The sequence below is a fragment of the Mustela nigripes genome, chromosome 2 (genome assembly GCF_022355385.1).
Source record: "Mustela nigripes isolate SB6536 chromosome 2, MUSNIG.SB6536, whole genome shotgun sequence".
Taxonomy (NCBI): Eukaryota; Metazoa; Chordata; class Mammalia; order Carnivora; family Mustelidae; genus Mustela; species Mustela nigripes.
In genome coordinates, this window is record NC_081558.1 from 56,346,116 (window position 1) to 56,363,526 (window position 17,411).

The 17,411-nt window shown below is 47.8% G+C and overlaps 1 protein-coding gene across 1 annotated transcript in view; it reads left to right on the forward strand.

Annotated features, from left to right (window-relative positions):
- The first annotated feature begins 10,868 nt into the window (after positions 1–10,868).
- The window catches only part of NUP210 (nucleoporin 210), a 102,782-nt gene continuing 96,239 nt past the window's right edge, over positions 10,869–17,411 (forward strand). The window contains exon 1 of the mRNA XM_059390413.1: positions 10,869–11,114. Within this exon, the coding sequence (XP_059246396.1) occupies positions 10,939–11,114 (176 nt within the window). The 5' untranslated portion in view covers positions 10,869–10,938. The remainder of the gene's footprint in view (positions 11,115–17,411) is intronic.

The window sequence follows — 17,411 nt, forward strand, 5'->3', positions numbered from 1 at the left end:
TGTCCACTCACATGTCTGTCTGTCTGTCTTTTCAGTTATCATTTCTTTGGCTCTCCACAAATGGACTCCAACACCATATTCAAGCTATTATAATATTCAGCTGTTGGAGAACTTGGATTTATTCTGACAAACTTATGTTTTTTTCCCCGCTTGAGATAATAAATTTAGAAGAGAAACTAAGAAATTTCCAGTAAGGATAATTTCTGCCTTTCCCAATACAAGAAGTATTCAGGGCCCATAGTATAAAAATGGCCGAAAAAAGACATTTCTCCCCCTCCCCCCAACTAATTAAATTTTGAATGCATTTAAGTTTCTAGTGGATGCAAAACCTAAATTATTCAGACAAGCTGGTTTATGACTTAAAGGTACTCCAGTTTGCCACAGTCTAATGTGTATTTTTGTGATGTCAATGTTGAGTTAATGTCAACAGTTGAGCTAAATATACCTGTTTGGTCACTTAAATGATTAACTTAAGCAACTTCCTCCATGGGCAGGGAGGAAGACTGGAGCATCTCACAGGAAGTCACCCTCCCACTAACAGGAAGTTGCCTGCCCACCGACAGGAAGTTTCAGATGGAAAGTCACAAAGCTGCGAGGTTGACAGTCGCAAAGCAGGGAGGTTGGCAGAGCTAAGCCTGTGGCTTCCTCCTTCAAGAAGATAGTGGAAAATTATGGAAAACCTGAAGTTGTTCTTGATCACTGTGTTGCTGAGGCTGTGGGTGAAATGAGTTTCCTAACACATATTTTGTTGCCTGGGTCTAATTTTTATTTTTGGTTCACATGCAGTCACACATTGTGGATGAAAGGACTACACTCAGAAGAACATAATGAGTAGAATATTGTGGCTGCATCTTAACCAGAATATAAAATTATTTCCATTTGAAGAGTCCTTTGCTGTTACCGAATGCTTTTTTAAAAATTTTATTTGAGTTGGGAGGCACCTGGGTGGTTCAGAGGGTTAAGCTTCTGCCTTCAGCTCAGGTCATGATCTCAGGGTCCTAGGATCAAGCCCTTCTTCAGGCTCTCTGCTCAGAAGAGAGTTTCCCACCCCCCCTCTCTGCCAGATGGACTGCATACTTGTCTTTAAAAAAAAAATAAAGTCTTTAAAAAAATAAAAATTTTATTTGAGTTGGGAAGGATCAAGGGGAGAGGGAGAGAGAGAATCCCAAGCAGACTCCATGCTGAGCCCAGAGTCCTGTGCAGCTCTCTATCTCATGACCCTGAGATCATGACCTAAGCTGAAATCAAGAGTTTGACACTTAGCCAACTGAGCCACCCAGGCATCCTTACCAAATGCTTTTATATTAAATATATTCTTTGACACATTTTTTAAAACATTTTATTTTTAAGCAATCTCTACACTCAATGTGGGGAGCAAGCACAACCCCGAGATCAAGAATCACATGCTCTACCAACTGAGCCAGCCAGCCAGTCTCCCCTGATATTTTTTTTTTAAGAATTTACTTATTTATTTGACAGACCTAGATCACAAGCAGGCAGAGAGGCAGGCAGAGAGAGAGAGAGGGAAGCAGGCTCCCCACTGAGCAGAGAGCCCGATGTGGGGCTTGATCCCAGGACCCTGAGATCATGACCTGAGCAGAGGCTTTAACCCACTGAGCCACCCAGGCGCCCCTCCCCTGATATTTTTAATACTCCTTTGAGATGGAAATTGTTGGTCCCTTTTGTCATTCAAGAAAACTCAGGCTCCAGGAGAGGGAGTGGTTTCTATTTAGTTCACCTAAAGGGCAGGTCTGGGGACTAGTGTAAGGGGATAAGTTATAGATGGGTCTTGAACAAGGACCACATACTCAAAGGTCTACTGGGCTGGCAGGTAATGGAAATAATTAAAAGTGACTGGGATGCAGTAGGGAGTGGTGGGGACTGTGGCAGATCAGAGAGGTCACAAATCCTTATGTGAAGGTGGCAGTCCTTGATTTCCAACATAACATTGCTATGTGGGAATGTAGTAGGCCCAAGGTTGCCAGAGTTTCTGATTTTTCAAGAGAGATTATAAATGCAGACTTTATATCAAATACTCTGATTTTGAAATGTTTACAAACAATTCAAATTAAGGAAATCTGGGTAGGTGTTTTTGGCAGTTGATGAAAGGGAGTTGAGGACTCCTAGCAGAGTAAATATTTGAATACTGTTTTAAGCACTGTCCTGAGAACTCTACATGTATTATTAATGGAATGCTTTTCCCAATTCTGTGAGGGAGATAACATGAAGGTTTCCATGTTACAGACAGCTGAAAATGTAACTAAGTAAATTTCTCAGGGTCATGCAGCCAATAGAGAGCAGTGCCAGGATCTGGCCAGCCAGTGCAAGGGTATCAAAGCAAGCATTGTCCGAAGGTGGGCAGTGGGATTGGTCGGCTTTGGTTGCAGGTAGTAAGAGGATGGATGCATCATTCACAAAGAATTTTAAAACAGTAATAAAAATGGGCTAAAGTTCATCTGCTTTTTATTATCACCATGCACCATCATTATTAATGTTAGTGTGTGTTTATTATTTATCACAGTGATGAAATACACAAATCCCTGGAAAAACTTCAGCAGGTCTGAGTTCTAAGGAATTGGTGAGGCTACTGTTGAGGAGTTTTAAAAAAACCTCTTCTTCGTGTTGGTGGCAAATACCTGTAACATAAAATGTGTCATCCCAGCCATGGTTAAATGCACAGCGTAAGCCTATTCACGTTGTTTTGTAACCAATTTCTAGAATTTTTCTTCTTGTAAAACTGAAACTCTGTCCCCATTAAACAGATCTCCATTCTCCTCCCCCAACCTCTGGCAGCCACTGTCCTACTTGTGAGTCTATGAACTTGATTCATCTAGGGACCTCATGTAAGTGAAATCACACAGTATTTTTGTGTGTATGTGTTTGACTGTCTTATATCGCTTACAGTGTTCTTCCGAGTTGTAGCTTGTGTTAGAATTTCCTTTTCTTTTGTTTTTATTTAAAGGTTTTATTTATTTATTTGATAGAGATCACAAGTAGGCAGAGAGGCAGGCAGAGAGAGAGGAAGGGAAGCAAGCTCCCTGCTGAGCAGACAGCCCAATGCAGTGCTTGATCCCAGGACCCCGGGATCATGACCTGAGCTGAAGGCAGAGGCTTTTACCCACTAAGCCACCCAGGTGCCCCATCCTTTTTTTTTTTTTTTTTTTTTAAGGTGAGGAATATTCCACTGTTATTCTTCTGCTATATTTTCCTTATCTGTTTATCTGTTGATGAACATTTATGTTACTCCCACCTTCTGGTTACTGTGAATACTGCTGCTTTGAACATTAGAGCACAAATATCTATTTGAGTCCTTGATTTCAGTTGTTTGGGTAAATATCCAAAAGGGGAGTTGCTGGATTATATAGTAGATCTATAAAAATAGAGGAAACACCAGACTGTTTCCATACTGGCTGCACCATTTTACATTCCCACCAGCAGTGCACGAGTGTTCCAATTTCCCTACATCTTTGTCAACACTTGTTTTGTGTGTACGTGTTAATTTTGAAGTAGCTGATGAGTATGAAGTAATAGCTCGTTGTAGTTTTTCATTTGCATTTCTCTAATGAATAATGATGTTGAAAACCTTTTCATATGAGTATCGGCCATTTATAGTTCTTTGGAGAAATGTCTACTCAAGTCTTTTGCCCACCTTTTTTTTTTTTTTTTTTTTTTTTAAAGCGGGCTCCATGCCCGGAGTGGAGCCCAACATGGGGCTTGAACTCATGACCCTGAGATCAAGAACTGAGCTTAGGTCAAGAGTCAGATGCTTAACTAAGTAAGCCACCCAGGTACCCCTTTTGTCCATTTTTTTTAAAATTTTTTTTAAGATTTTATTTATTTATTTGACAGAGAGAGATCACAAGTAGGCAGAGAGGCAGGCAGAGAGAGAGAGGAGGAAGCAGGCTCCCTGCTGAGCAGAGAGCCCGATGCGGGACTCGATCCCAGGACCCTGAGATCATGACCTGAGCCGAAGGCAGCGGCTTAACCCACTGAGCCACCCAGGCGCCCCCCTTTTGTCCATTTTTTTTTTTTTTAAAGATTTTATTTATTTATCAGAGAGAGAGGGGGAGAAAGCAAGCACAGGCAGACAGAGTGGCAGGCAGAAGCAGAGGGAGAAGCAGGCTCCCTGCCGAGCAAGGAGCCCGATGTGGGACTCGATCCCAGGATGCTGGGATCATGACCTGAGCCGAAGGCAGCTGCTTAACCAACTGAGCCACCCAAGCGTCCCCCTTTTGTCCATTTTTAAATTGTGTTGTTTTGTTTTTGTTATTGATATGTTATAGGAATTCTTTATGTATTCTGGATGTTAACCCCTTAACAGTATATATTTTGTAAATACTTCCCCCCTTCTGTAGGTCACTTTTTCATTGTTGATCTCATGTTTTTATGTGTAGAACTTTTGAAGTTTGATGTTGTCGAGTTTATCTGTTTTTACTTTTGGTGCCTGTGCACTGTCGAATTTTAATAACATATAAGCTATAAAATAATTCACTTACAAAATTTAGGCTGTAGTAAACAATGTATTATACATGGATGTTAATTCAGGAAATTCCTAGTTACACAATTGACTCCCCAGACACATGGATTTAGCACATGTTTTTGTTTCCAGAGTAAGTTTGTAATGTTTTTGGCATTATTTGAATTTGCTTTGGGGATAGTTATTGTCTCCAATCTCTAGGGCAATACACACTCCTAGGTTTACACAATAATTTCAGAATAAACAACGATAGTATAGTGATTGTGAGGACAATGAAATGAAACCCTTTGTGATTCAACCATTTTGTGCAACCACTTATAATTCTTATTTGGTTTAAATTTTACTTAAAAAAATTTTTTAAAGATTTTTCCATTTATTTATCTTGGAGAGAGAGAGAGGCAGAAGGAGAGGGAGAGAGAGTCTCAAGCAGACTGTGCACTGAGAACAGAGCCCAATATGGGGTTCCATCCCAGGACCCTGAGGTCATGACCTGACCCAAAACCAAGAGTCGGACACTCAACCGACTGTGCCACCGGACACTTTATTTGGTTTAAATTTTAAAACATGCAACAGAATGCCAACCATAAGGGGTAATATTTTTGATAAGTGCAAGTCTTACCTTATACCTGAACTGTTTTACTGAATCTGCATATTAGCCTGAATTGGAAATTTATTTTTTCATTTTGTCTTTTTTTAATTTAATGGTTAGTACACTCTAATGTTATTCATTATTGCAATAGGCAACTACATAAATCTAAGTTTAAAAATGCATTAATGTCATTAATTATGATCCACTGTCTTTCCCTTTTTTGATGGTAATATTTTATTTTTTTATTAAATACTTTATTCTTTACTGGCTTAAAGCTCAATAAAACAGCAAAAAAATCATTTTCCCCGCCATTATTATGTTGCATTTAATGTTCACTACTGAAAATAAATTTAAAAAATGATCCTCCCTAGGGTGTCAGATACTGGAGACATGATGTATCTAGATGTGTCCAGGCTGGGAGAGGGGTGTGGGAGCTACAAGTAAGAGGTGACACTGTGTGGTAAGTAGGGATGTCTTTCAGGGCCTGAGGACTGTGGGAAGGAGTTTGGATTCTCTTCCAAAGGCGTCTGGGAGGCTCTAGGGGACCAGCCGGGGAAGGAGTGCACTGTGATCTCTGTTGACTATTCCGGCTCCCACGTGGAGCTGTGTGGCCTGGCTGGGGCATTTCGAGGAAGCCAGGGGTAGGATCTGCCCTCCTCTGGTTTTGGTGCCACAGAGATGTCTGAGGCTCCCTCATGTGTTCAGCCAAGGGCTGTCAGTGTCAGGCTTCATGGACTGGGCTGACACATGTAAGCCTGAGCTTCTGAGGGGCTCTGACAGTGTGGAGCTGTAATCAGAGTGCTTGAGGTTGAAGGAAGCCAGGGGCAGAGGATGAAGAGCTCCAGCAGCCCACAGGAAGCTAACCGGCTAAAGTAAATGACCACGGATTCTGATGGAGGATGAACGTGGCAAGTGTGAGACCTTCCGAGAGTATACGCACGAACAGAAATCAGATCCACAGGCAGGCAGCTTGTCCGCACATTGATAAAGAAGAGCAATTTCTGTAATTAAATAGTGCCATGATATTACACGCAATGATGTTTTGGAAATCGTTTTGCAAAGGCTGGAGCCATTCCAAAGCTCCCAACCTCTTTCTTCTTTCTCTTACTTTTTTATTGAAATGCTGAGTGTTCCAGCTCAGAGACCCACGAAGGTTCATGTTGCGTCTGCCTTTCCTAAATTCCCATGACCAAAACCTAGCTGCAGACTTGTGCAGCAGGGAAACCACTGGTGCTGTGGTGGGTGGCCAGAAGGCCACACAGCAGGCAGACTCAGCAGGAGGGGGCTCTGAAATACATACCTCTATGTACTCTGGTGATAAAGGGGAAACACAGAAATCGCCAGAGGAGAAGCAGGGATAAAGGGGAAACTTAGAAATTAAAGGCCTACTTCAGTCAATTGCAATATGTGAATCTTACTTGGGTCCTGGTTCTTAAAACACAAACTATGAAAAAAAAATGACACTTAGGAGACAGTCGGAAATTTGAACTCACTGGATATAAGTGAGGAATCATTGTTAATTTCTTAGATGTGACAATAGTATTGTGATTGTGTATATATAAAAGACTTCTCCTCTTTAAGAGATACACACATTGAAATACAGACGAAATGATAGGATCCCTTGGATTTGTTTCAGAACGACATGGAGCGGAGTTTGGGGTGATCTGCAGAAGGCATGGGATTGGCCATGGATTGTGGTCATAGGACTGAAGGGTCATGGGTTTCACTATACTACCTGATCTACTCTTGTGAATGTTTGAGATTCTCCACTGCAAAACTAAAAAAAGAAATTCTTGCAAAAAGGTGGTGGATAGGCTCTAAGATGACAACATCCCATTAGGGAAAAAGTTACCGGCATTTTATTTTCTTGAAGATTTACTTATTTCATTTGAGAGAGAGAGAGAGAGGAGAGAGAGAAGGGGCAGTGGGAGAGGGCCAGAGAGCATCTCAAGCAGACTCCCTGCTGAGTGTGAAGACAAAGTGGGGCTGGATCCCATGAGATCATGACCTGAGCCAAAATCACAAGTTGGACGCTTAAGTGACTGAGCCACCCAGGTAGGTGCTCCTTACCTGCCTTTTAAATTATCCCTCCACCCTTATCCACTCAAGGAACAAGGCCCTTTGATTGGGCCAGTCTGTCTTCCATATTGTCTAGTGCTTGATCATATCCCAGTTACAAAGGTAGAGTAGGCCTCCGGCTCTGAGGCTTTGGTGGGACACCCTGTCTGTTTGTAACTTGATGGTATCCCTTTGTCTCATTGTATTTATTTTTTGGCTACTTCTGTTTTTGCAACTGGTACTGGTTTTCTATTTACAGAAGTGACAGTTTTCTTCTTAAATACATGTATGTAAACAACCTCATTTAAAGGCAAATAGTACAGAGGTGCCCAGATGGCTCATTCAGCTGAGTGTCCAACTCTTGATCCCGGCTCGAGTCTTCATCTCAGGATCGTGAGTTCGGACCCTACACTGGGCTCCATGCTGGGCGTGGATTATACTTAAAAGAAAAAAAAAAGAGAGAGATTACAGGTGGTACTCAGTTATTGTAGGATTTTTTTTAGGGTGGGGGGAAATGACAGAAGTGTGGGAGGCACTGATACCAGTCACAGGAAACATTTCCTTATTTTATTTATCATGTCAACAACCTCTAACACAAATCTGAGGTCCCTTCCATGCTGGAGGTTCTCTGTGCCTGGAACAAGGTGGTCTGCTCAGGCCTGCCATCTCCTTGAATTTCAGATAAAGCACTTGACACAGAGAAGGTGGGCCAATGGCAGGCAGTGGAAATGGATCACACAGAGAAGGCTGGCTGGCAGAATGGACCCCAACCGGGCCCAGACACCATCCATTACTAGGTTCAGAGTCAAAGGAGGAGGACAAGTATAAGGACAATGTAAAGGGGAAAATGTTTTATCCATCATTTTGTTGTTTCCCATTGGTTGTTTTCTCTTGGGGGAAATTTCCTGACTGCTAGGGGGTTGGCAAGCTATGTCTACCCAGATTCTTTAAAAAAAATTTTTTTTTTAATTTATTAGAGAGAGAGCTCACAGGAGTCTGGGGAGGGCAAAGGGAAGAGAGAGAGGCAGATTCCCACCAATGGTAATGTCTTGCAAAAACAGAGGCAAATACTGCATTCAGAAAACTGACATGATCCAGTCAAGATATAGAACATTGCCGTCACCACGATGGTTTCCCCCATTGAGCTTCTATAGTCACATCACACCCAGGCCCACTTGGGCAGACCCTCACACTTGGCAATCACCCAGAAGCTCGCCATTTGTAGAACTTTGCCTCTTCAAGGATGTTGTATGAATGCAGTCATACAGTATGGAAACTTTGGGGATTGGCTGTTTTCCCCCGGAAAGTCATCTGAGGTATCCACGTATCATTAGCTTTCTCCTTTACTGCTGAGTAGGACTGCATGGGATGGGTGGACCACAGTCTCTTTAACCATTATCCGCGTAAGGACCTCTGTGCTTTTTCCACTTCAGGGTTACTCTAAATAAAGCTTCTATGAACATTTTATGGACAGCTTTTACATAAATTTTCACTTTTCTGGGATAAATGGCCAAGAGTATGTATGTTTGTTTTTAGTGAATTGTCATATTTTACAATCACAATATTTCACCTGCAGAAAAAAACCATGTTCCTGATTTCAGTAATCACAGCATCTGGAAAGATGGGGCACAGCAACTCATGATCCTAATGGCCAGAACACTCCAGTCCCCTCATGTCCTGTCTAGTGCCTTTCTCCTGGTTGCCAATTTAAGCGGGCAAAATTGGAAATGATGAGTTTATATCTATCTATCTATCTATCTATCTATCTATATCTATCTACCTAGATATAGATATATCTATATATCTATAGGTTGATATATCTATATATAGATATATCTATATCAATCTATATATATAAGTAAAACCGGGATGAAGTGCTTAGATATAGATATATTGATCTAAAGATATATCGCTCTATAGATATGTATCTACATCTACAATTTCTCCACTCAAGCAGAAAACACTGGTTGCCTATGGGGAAGGGCATCTGGTTATACGACAGTGAATGGGAGTCACTGTTACTGGGAGCCCTTTGGGGTCTTTTTAGTTTAAATCATCTGTGTTACTTACTCAAAAATGAATGAAATGTGAAAAAGAGCACTGAAATTTCTTCATGGATCCCGCCTCTGGTGCTGCTTTCCCCATACTGACGTCTCTGTTTCTTAAGAGAAGAGAACCCATTGGAATTTCCCCCTCCTACAGCACCTGGTTCTACACTGGGAAAGCCCCATAGCACTGGGATCTAGTTTCCCCTAATGCACACATTCCCTGGTCTGAGATCTTAAGGCTTTGATCCCAAAACACACCCAAACATATCCGAAAGCCCAATGACCCCTGGGAGGCAAGCACACACATGTGCACCTCTCTGAATCCCAGAAAAATTAGTGGCCACCTCCTCCAAGAAGCCTTCCCAGCCTGATTGATATTCAGCATCTTCTTCCCTGTCCTGCAGTGGCATTAACGTGTGCCTTTCTGGTTACAATTCAATGCACACTTCCTGAACATTTTACTAAAGCTGGGCTGGTGCACTCTCACCCCACCCCTTTCCTGACCTCCCACTAGACTCCCGCTACCCTCTGTGAGTGCAGTAGGTGAACTCTTTAGAGACACTGGTGCATGTTGTGACCTCTGAACCCATGGCTCATGCAAGTCAGGACAAAGACGTCTACAAACCATAGAGCACAAAATGTAGACTGAATTTAAGAGCTAAGATTTCTGCATGCAGACGAATTCAGTGATGCTGAACTGAGGGGAGAGCGGGCAGAGTGTGCTCTGGCAGTATTGGCCCTAAATCCACCCTTGGGGTAACCTCTCTAGGACTTAGAGAAGACAGCAGGTGTATCACAGAAAACAAGGGCTTTGGGATCTGAAAGCCCTAGCACTGCCCTTCTTGTTGGGTGATCTTTGGGCCACTTAGTCTGTTTCCTCCTGGAGAAATGGGGATCGTAAGTTCTCTCTGGCAAGGCTGTGTGGAGGTTAAAGTGGGAGGAAGCACCCTGCCGGCCTTCAAGTGATTCAGCGGTTCGCTGCTGCTTATGGTACCGGGTCCCTCTTCTGTAAAGTACGACCAGGACGAAGGGCCTTTCGGCACTCCGCATCCCAGATTTCCGAGGTGCCTGTCCCTTTGCATGATGACGGTCAGTCACTCTGACCGAGCGCACTGTCATGGTCACGGGAGCTCGGCGGCCTCGTTTGCCCTTCTCCAGGCCCGGCTCAATCGCCCAAGGCGCTGAACAGAGCCGAATGAATGACTGCACGAACGGCTAGAAGGCTCCACACTGGCGCCCAGTAACAGCCAGCGAGTTTAAAACCACGGGGTGTGAGCGTGGAGACCAGAAAACTGCGCAAGGATTCCCCCGAGGTCGAGAGGTGCCCGGCAGGCGTGCGCGTTTAGGCTGACTCCTTGCGGGCGCGCGCCGTAGCCCCTCATTCCGGGCCGGAGCGTGGCTCGGGCTCGGGCCCCATCCCCCACGTGTCCCGGGGCGCGTGCCCCATTTCATTACCCCCCCCCCCTCCCCCGCCCGCACTGCGTGGCCCAGGGCGCGCGCGCTCCAGAGCCTCCCTCCGCCCGGCGTGGTCTAGGGCGCGCGGGCCCGGGCCGGGGGTGGGGTCGCCGCGGGCTCGGCCCCCTCAGTTCCCGCGCTCGGGCTCCGCCGGGGCCCAGGAAGTGGCCCTAGGCCGCGGCCCTCGCTCCGCCTCCTCCCTCCCGCGCTTATCACCTGCTGGCCCGGCGCGCGCGGGCGGCGAAGGAGGGCGCGAGGGGGAGCGCGCGGGCGGCCAGGCGCCGGGTCGCCGGAGGTGAAGCGCGGCGAGGATGGCGGCGGCGCGGGGCCGGGGGCTGCCGCTGCTCCTGCTCGCGCTGTCGGTGCTGTTGGCGCTGGGCCCCACCGCCGCGGCGGCCAAGCTCAACATCCCCAAAGTGCTGCTGCCCTTCACGCGGGCCACGCGCGTGAACTTCACGCTGGAGGCCTCAGAGGGCTGCTATCGCTGGTGAGGCGCGCGGCCCACGACCAGGGGAGGGAGGGAGGGCCCTCGGGCCTGGGAGGCCGGCGGGCGGGAGCGCGCTGCAGGTGCGCCGGCGCGTGAGAGCGCGACCGCAGCTCCCGGGACTGGTCCGGCGGAGCCTGCGGGCACGCGCGGCTTCCGGGCCGGGGCGGGCGCCTGGGCGGGCGCCGGGGCCGTGGGGGTGCCGGCGGGGCGGCCGGGCGCGCCCCCAGCAGGCCCGCGCGCAGCAGGTGCGCCGGCGCGCGCTGCCCGGGCACTGGGGCGGCGGCCAGGCGGTCAGGGCGGGCCGGAGCGACCGGCCGCGGCTGACTCGGCGGCGTGCTCGCGGGTTGCAGCCACCGCGCATGGCGCCGCCTGGGCCTCCGCGCCGCTGGAGCTGGAAGGCAGCGGGGCCTGGCCCGCAGCTAGCTGTTTGTGGTTTGTGCGCCAGGAGGGGCGCAAGAGTCCGCCTGACAGGAGGAACTGCGTCGGATGCTGCGGAGGGCCCCGGGAAGGCCTTACCAGGAAAGGGGGTCTTCGGGACTTCCCCTGTAGGGAGAGGAAAGCACTGGAGCGCCGGGGATGGGAGGGTCCACGTGGTCTTACTTCCCCTTCTTGTCCAGGATTCCGGGGAGCAGGTGGTCGAGGCCCTAGTCTGGAGACGCAAGTGTCTTGATTTTGTCTAGTGATGGGGCACTCATGCCCCGTACCGGACTGGTGTGGGAATTGGGTTTGTGGAGAAGCCAGAAAGCCATGTGTGGGAAGAATCCCATACGATGTTCAGCGTCTTTGGGAGGAACGTAAACCTTTGATGAAAGGTGTTGCGTAGGAAATCCTAGAGGCCCATTTTACAGATGAAAAATGAAACGCAAGGAATGGTTGGTGATTCACCCCACGTTGTCCAGGGTGGGGTTAGGCTTTATGCTCAAAACTCGGGCTTTTCTCAACAGCTCCCCTCCTGGTTTCCTGGGGGTACTCAGGAATTCTACATTCATTGTGGGGCGGTGGGATCTTGGAAACCCCAGAAACTAATGAAACGAGAGGCCTCTCTGCTCCCCCTTTTTCTGCTTAGACAGAGAGACCTGGCTAGGCCCCTGGCTGGGCAGGGTGATGTGGTCCAGACCTTCTGTCCAGCAGACTGAGCAAAATGCAGCTTTTACTCCTGTGGGCTGGAGACAGCCCTGGGTGTGACTGAGGCCCCACCCACACCTCACAGCCCCACCTTGCTACAGATGAAAGGAGGCTCTCTTTGCCTCTCCCTTTCTTTACCTGTTTGATGCCTGGGTCAGATGACCGAGGTGTTTCCACTGTTACAGAGAACCAAATGTGTGCGTGTGTGTTTCAGGTCTGTTTCCAAATCAGTTTGTGCATATATGCAAGGATGGGCCCCCAGAGCTCAGAGGAGCATTCTTCCTCAATAGCAGTAGTTGAGGCTGTTTATTTTCAGAAAGTCAGCCTTCTGAAATAGGTCATGCTATGTTAGCCAGTTGTATTTTGGGTTTAGTTATGCACCTGGAGGGGTCTTGTTCCTGGCTGGGTATCAGAGGCTGAACTTGGGCTTAGGGTTTTCTGTATCCTTGACTAAGGCCTTGTCTTGTGTGGGATGATGAGCTGTTTAGTCCATACTTTCAGGAGATACGTGCTCGTTCTGGCTGAACTCATCTGTCCTTCTTGATATATGGGCAAGAAAGAGGAAGCTGGTTATTAAAAACAGGTGCCTTCAAGTGAATCCCTTTGGATGTATTTGTATGCAACTTCCTTTGAGATTCTATAGCTGCACTTCCCCCCCGCCTGAGGTAACCTCCCCCCACCCCCAGTACGTTTTCTTTTCTGAGAGAGTCTGGTGCTTTTTAATTTGCTCATATAGCTGCTTAGGAGGAAGGTGGGGGGAGAAAGCAGTCCTAATTTCTTATACATCAGAGAAGTGCTAATACCTTATAACTTGTTTTGCATCTGATCCATAATTTTTATTGCAAATGTGTGACTGCTTAGCTTAAGCGTTTCCTCAGAGGTGTTGTGATTTTCCCCTTCACAGGAAAATCTTCCATCAATCAAGCATTGAAAATACTTATTTTTAGTAGCGCTGCTCCTACTTGAGGCCTCTGTTGCTTTAGTTTTTGAAGAATCTCCTCTGGAGATTTTTAAGAGTTGGCAAGCAGACAACACTGTGTATCCTCAGTTATCTAAACCTGGGAGGAAAATATCCTCTTCATCCAAGAAGTTCATCGTTAAGTCTGAGATGAAGACCAAAATATAAAAAAAATTAAAACCCTCCTGGACCTTGGGGGAATTTTTGCTCACTCCTTTAAATTGGGGGCCAGGCTCCGAGATGACTGAAATCACGGCGTGTCTCAGCCAGTGGCTCTAAGCTCATTTTTCCCATTTCTTGATTTTAGGGCATCAAATAACTGGACAGTTTTCGGGCCCTAGGAGCCTTAGAGATCCATGTAGTCTGAACTACCCACATTGTCCTCTGAGCCTCTGAAAAGGAGGGGCTCTATGTGATATCCCGTAAACACAGGTGGCCCCCAAGTAACAGTGGTTCCACTTCGATTTTTCAACTTCACAATAGTGCAAAAGCGATGGGCAAATGTAGAAACCGTACTTGGAACTTTGAGTATGGATCTTTACCCAGGCTAGCGACATGCAGTACACTTTCCCATGATGCTGGGTAGTGTCAGCGGCCACAGCTCCAGGCCACGTGATCACAGGGTCAGCCACCAATACCCTTACAGCCATCCTGTACTCCTACAACTTTCTGTTTTTCACTTTCAGCACAGTATCCAGTAAGTTACATGATACACTCGGCACTTTATGATCAAACGGTTTGTGTTAGCGGATTCTGCCCAACTGCAGGCTGATGCCAGTGTTCCTAACATGGTTAGTGTAGGTCAGGCTCCCACACCAAGGGAGGGGGCGTTGGTGTATTAAAGGTACTTTCGATTTTTTTTTAAAAAAACATTTTATTTATCTGTGTATTAGAGCACATCAGGGGGAGGAGCAAGGAGAGGGAGAGGGAGAAGCCGAATCACAGAGCATGGAGAATGAGGCTTGATCCTAGGTCCCTGGGATCATGACCTGAGCTGAAGGTAGATGCTTGACAACTGAACTACCCAGGCACCCCTCGACTTAACGGTATTAGGTTGGGTCTTTCGGGGCCTAACCCCGTCACAGGTAGAGGAAGAGCTGTGGTGATAGTCTCTGGGTTGTGTGGAAGCTCACAGGGATGCCCCTGTTCCCACCGCATTCAGGGCTTGAGACCTCTGCACTTGCTGGATGCTGATTGAATCCTTCCCATTGCATTGCTGGTTATATGAGACAAGTCTCTTATCCTTTTTTCTATTTTATGTTACTGAAAGTATTCATTAGGTCTTTTTTTTTTTAAGATTTTATCTTTAAGTTGTCTCTACCCCTAACACAGGGCTCGAACTCACGGCCCCTGAAATCAGGAGTTGCATACTTGGCCAACTGAGCCAGAGCCAGCTGGGTGCCCTAGGTCTTTTCTTTTCTTTCTTTTTTTTTTTTTTTGGTTAAGGTATCCTTTTATATACAAAATGACATTACATGGAAAATGGAAAATTGGGAAAATAGAGAAAAAGAGAAATATACCATAATCTTTCAACTGTAAAAGGGCTCGTCACCGCTTGGGCTTTCTTCTAGGCACAGGTTTTCACCCTTGGAGCTTGTACTTGGTGTTTGGGCCCCTCGGTACCCTGCTCTGTCAACCACCAGCTCACATTAAGACTCTACTTTTCTCCAGTGCTTCGTTATCTTCCTAAGCTTTAGGTGTCTGAGCGCCGTTCTGCTTGGTACCTGTTTCATTATCTGCCCATGCCTTTCCCTGTGATTGAAGTCCCAGGGTGTTTTGGTTTCCCCAGTGCACTGCCCCATCTTGGAGTGAGTGTCTTCGGCTGGTTTCCTGGTTGGGTGTGTGTGTGTGGCGGGGGTGTTGTGCAACCTCCTGGGCCTCTGGGTGAAGCAGGCCTCTTGGCCGGGGGTGTCTGACTGGATGGTGAGGGGAGGTGGTTGGCCTGGTAAAGGGCATCCTCCAAGCCCCACTGAAGTGCCATGCCCAGAATTCCCCCCCTTTCCTGCTCTGGAAGTTCTCCCCAGGGCACCCCAGAGCTGCCTGGAGTGTCTACCAGGCTTGGTCCTGAACCAGGGTGCCCTTCTCAGTCACAGGGATAAGGATTCTTGGGGAGGCAAATGGGTCCCCACTCGGTAGGCTTGTCTTCAGTGTGTGTTGTGTCCCACACTCCTCAGATCCCCCTTGGGAATCCATGGTTTTGAAAGAGCCAGCAGTCCCTCTGTCCTTGCTGACCTGTAGCGGTGTGAAGTCCAAGGCCAGCAGCACCTCCCTCCCTGCCCCTCCCCGCCCCATTACAGCCTGGGGAAAGTGGGAGAGAAAGGGAGAGGGGAAGGGTTTCCTCTGGCTCTTCCAGAAAACCCCTCTACACACTGAGCCAGGCTGGAAAGTCATCCAGCCTGGCTGTCTTCTGCTCAGAGGAGGCAGGAGAACCCAGGGGAAACTGGAGAATCAGGCACTATCATTAGAATAAAAAATATACACTGCGAAAGCTTAACCCCAAAAGTGAGTTTAATTTAGCCGGAGGCCCACCAGTGCTCACTGTGAGGACCCATCCTGCTCAAATGCCCTGGGGAGGGTTGTGGGGGGGGCCCTCACTGATCAGCGATGACAGCTGGGGGTCCACTTTCCAGGTGAGGAGTATTTGTGACTTAGAGCTAATCCAGGCACCTTTCTGGTCCTGGGTCATGGGATAGCAAAGAAGCAGATGGCACTTCCCTGGAGCCTGGAGCTGGCTAGGAGCATTCAAGAATCAACCCAGATGAAAGTAGTGGCTGTGTGGCAGTAAGTCTGCGATGGACATAAAACAGCGGGCCGTGAGGTTTGCAGAAGACGGTGGGGTGTGGTTTTGGATGGGCTGGCCGGGAGAGCCCTTTCTGGAGCTGACCGGGACCTGAGCGGGTACCAGTCAGGGCCTCTGGCAGAGCTCACCAGCAGAGCAAAGAGAAGGCGTGCCGGTGAAGGGGAAGGGCGGGGTTAGAGAGGTTGGCAGGGCCATGCCATGTGGAACCTTGTGGGCTGTGGTGAGGAGGCAGGGAGGGGCTTGCCGGGGTCAGGACTTGGTCTGTGGTGGCTAGGGACCAGCTGGCTCTCAGGGCCTTGCTCTCTGCTCTGCATCTGCCGTGAAGGGCGGCGCCTGCAGGGCTGCTGGGGCCTTGCTCAGTTCCCTCCCATGGCCCACGGTGGGAGCTGCCATGGGTACGTGTGTTGATTTGAGCTGACCTAGTCCTGGGTTGTTTTCTTCCTGCTTCCTTTGTGGTCTGAGCTGCCAGCCTCTCTGGGTCCCCGAAGGCCTGACCCTGCCACAGAGGGGCCGGAGTCTGCAGGTATATGGTGGGGGGCTGTGCTTCCCTCTGCCTCCACCCACCCACCCCTGTTCTTCGTGCATCTCACTTCCCCTTCCTGGACTCTCACTTTCTGGCCTGAGCCTCCCACGTCCTTGGGTTCCCCTGCCCAGCTCCTGAGCCTGTGTTCTGAGGCGCGGGGAACGCCCCACCGCAAGGCAGCAGGGCCCCAGAGCTCCCAATGTCTAGCTCCCGGAGTCTAGCAACATGGTTTTGTTTCGTGTTTGTTTTTATGGTTACCTGAGATGTATGACAAATGATACGGGCTTTCCGTGTACACTAGCAATACACAGTTTACTTTTAAAGGACTTTTTCTTTAAAGAAGCATCTATTTAAGAGAAAAAGAAATGAGAAGCATAAGACACAAGGCTTCGCTGGCTGTGACTAGACCAGGAAGGGCAGCATAAAGAAGGAGGCCTTAGTGGTGGGGACAGGTGGGCAGATATGCAGGTGTGTGGCCGGGGGAACCAAAATAGCAGAACCAGGGTTTTTTTTGTTTTTTGTTTTTTTGCTAATCTCTTGGTATTATTTCCCCCAGTTGATCTTAAAAACAAAACAAAACCCTTTTTTTGGTAAGAATGATGACTCATGGCAAAATTGGGGAGCCAGGGATCAGGAGCCGGCGATTGGAAAAGCCACGTTCAAAACCAGGTCTCTGACCTCAGAGCCAGCTTGATTCTGGGGTTGGCCAGTGGTTGGTTTAATAAAACCAGTGACACTTTTCAAAAGCAGTGTGAAAGGTACAGGTGGGATAGTGATTCAGGAGAGGGTTGAGGCCATCTTCTGACAGAATCTGGGAGCCCAGGCCCTCCAGATGGGCAGCCCCCAGGCAGGGGCAAGAGGCCTTTGGCCCTGTTTCAAATAGTTGTGTCT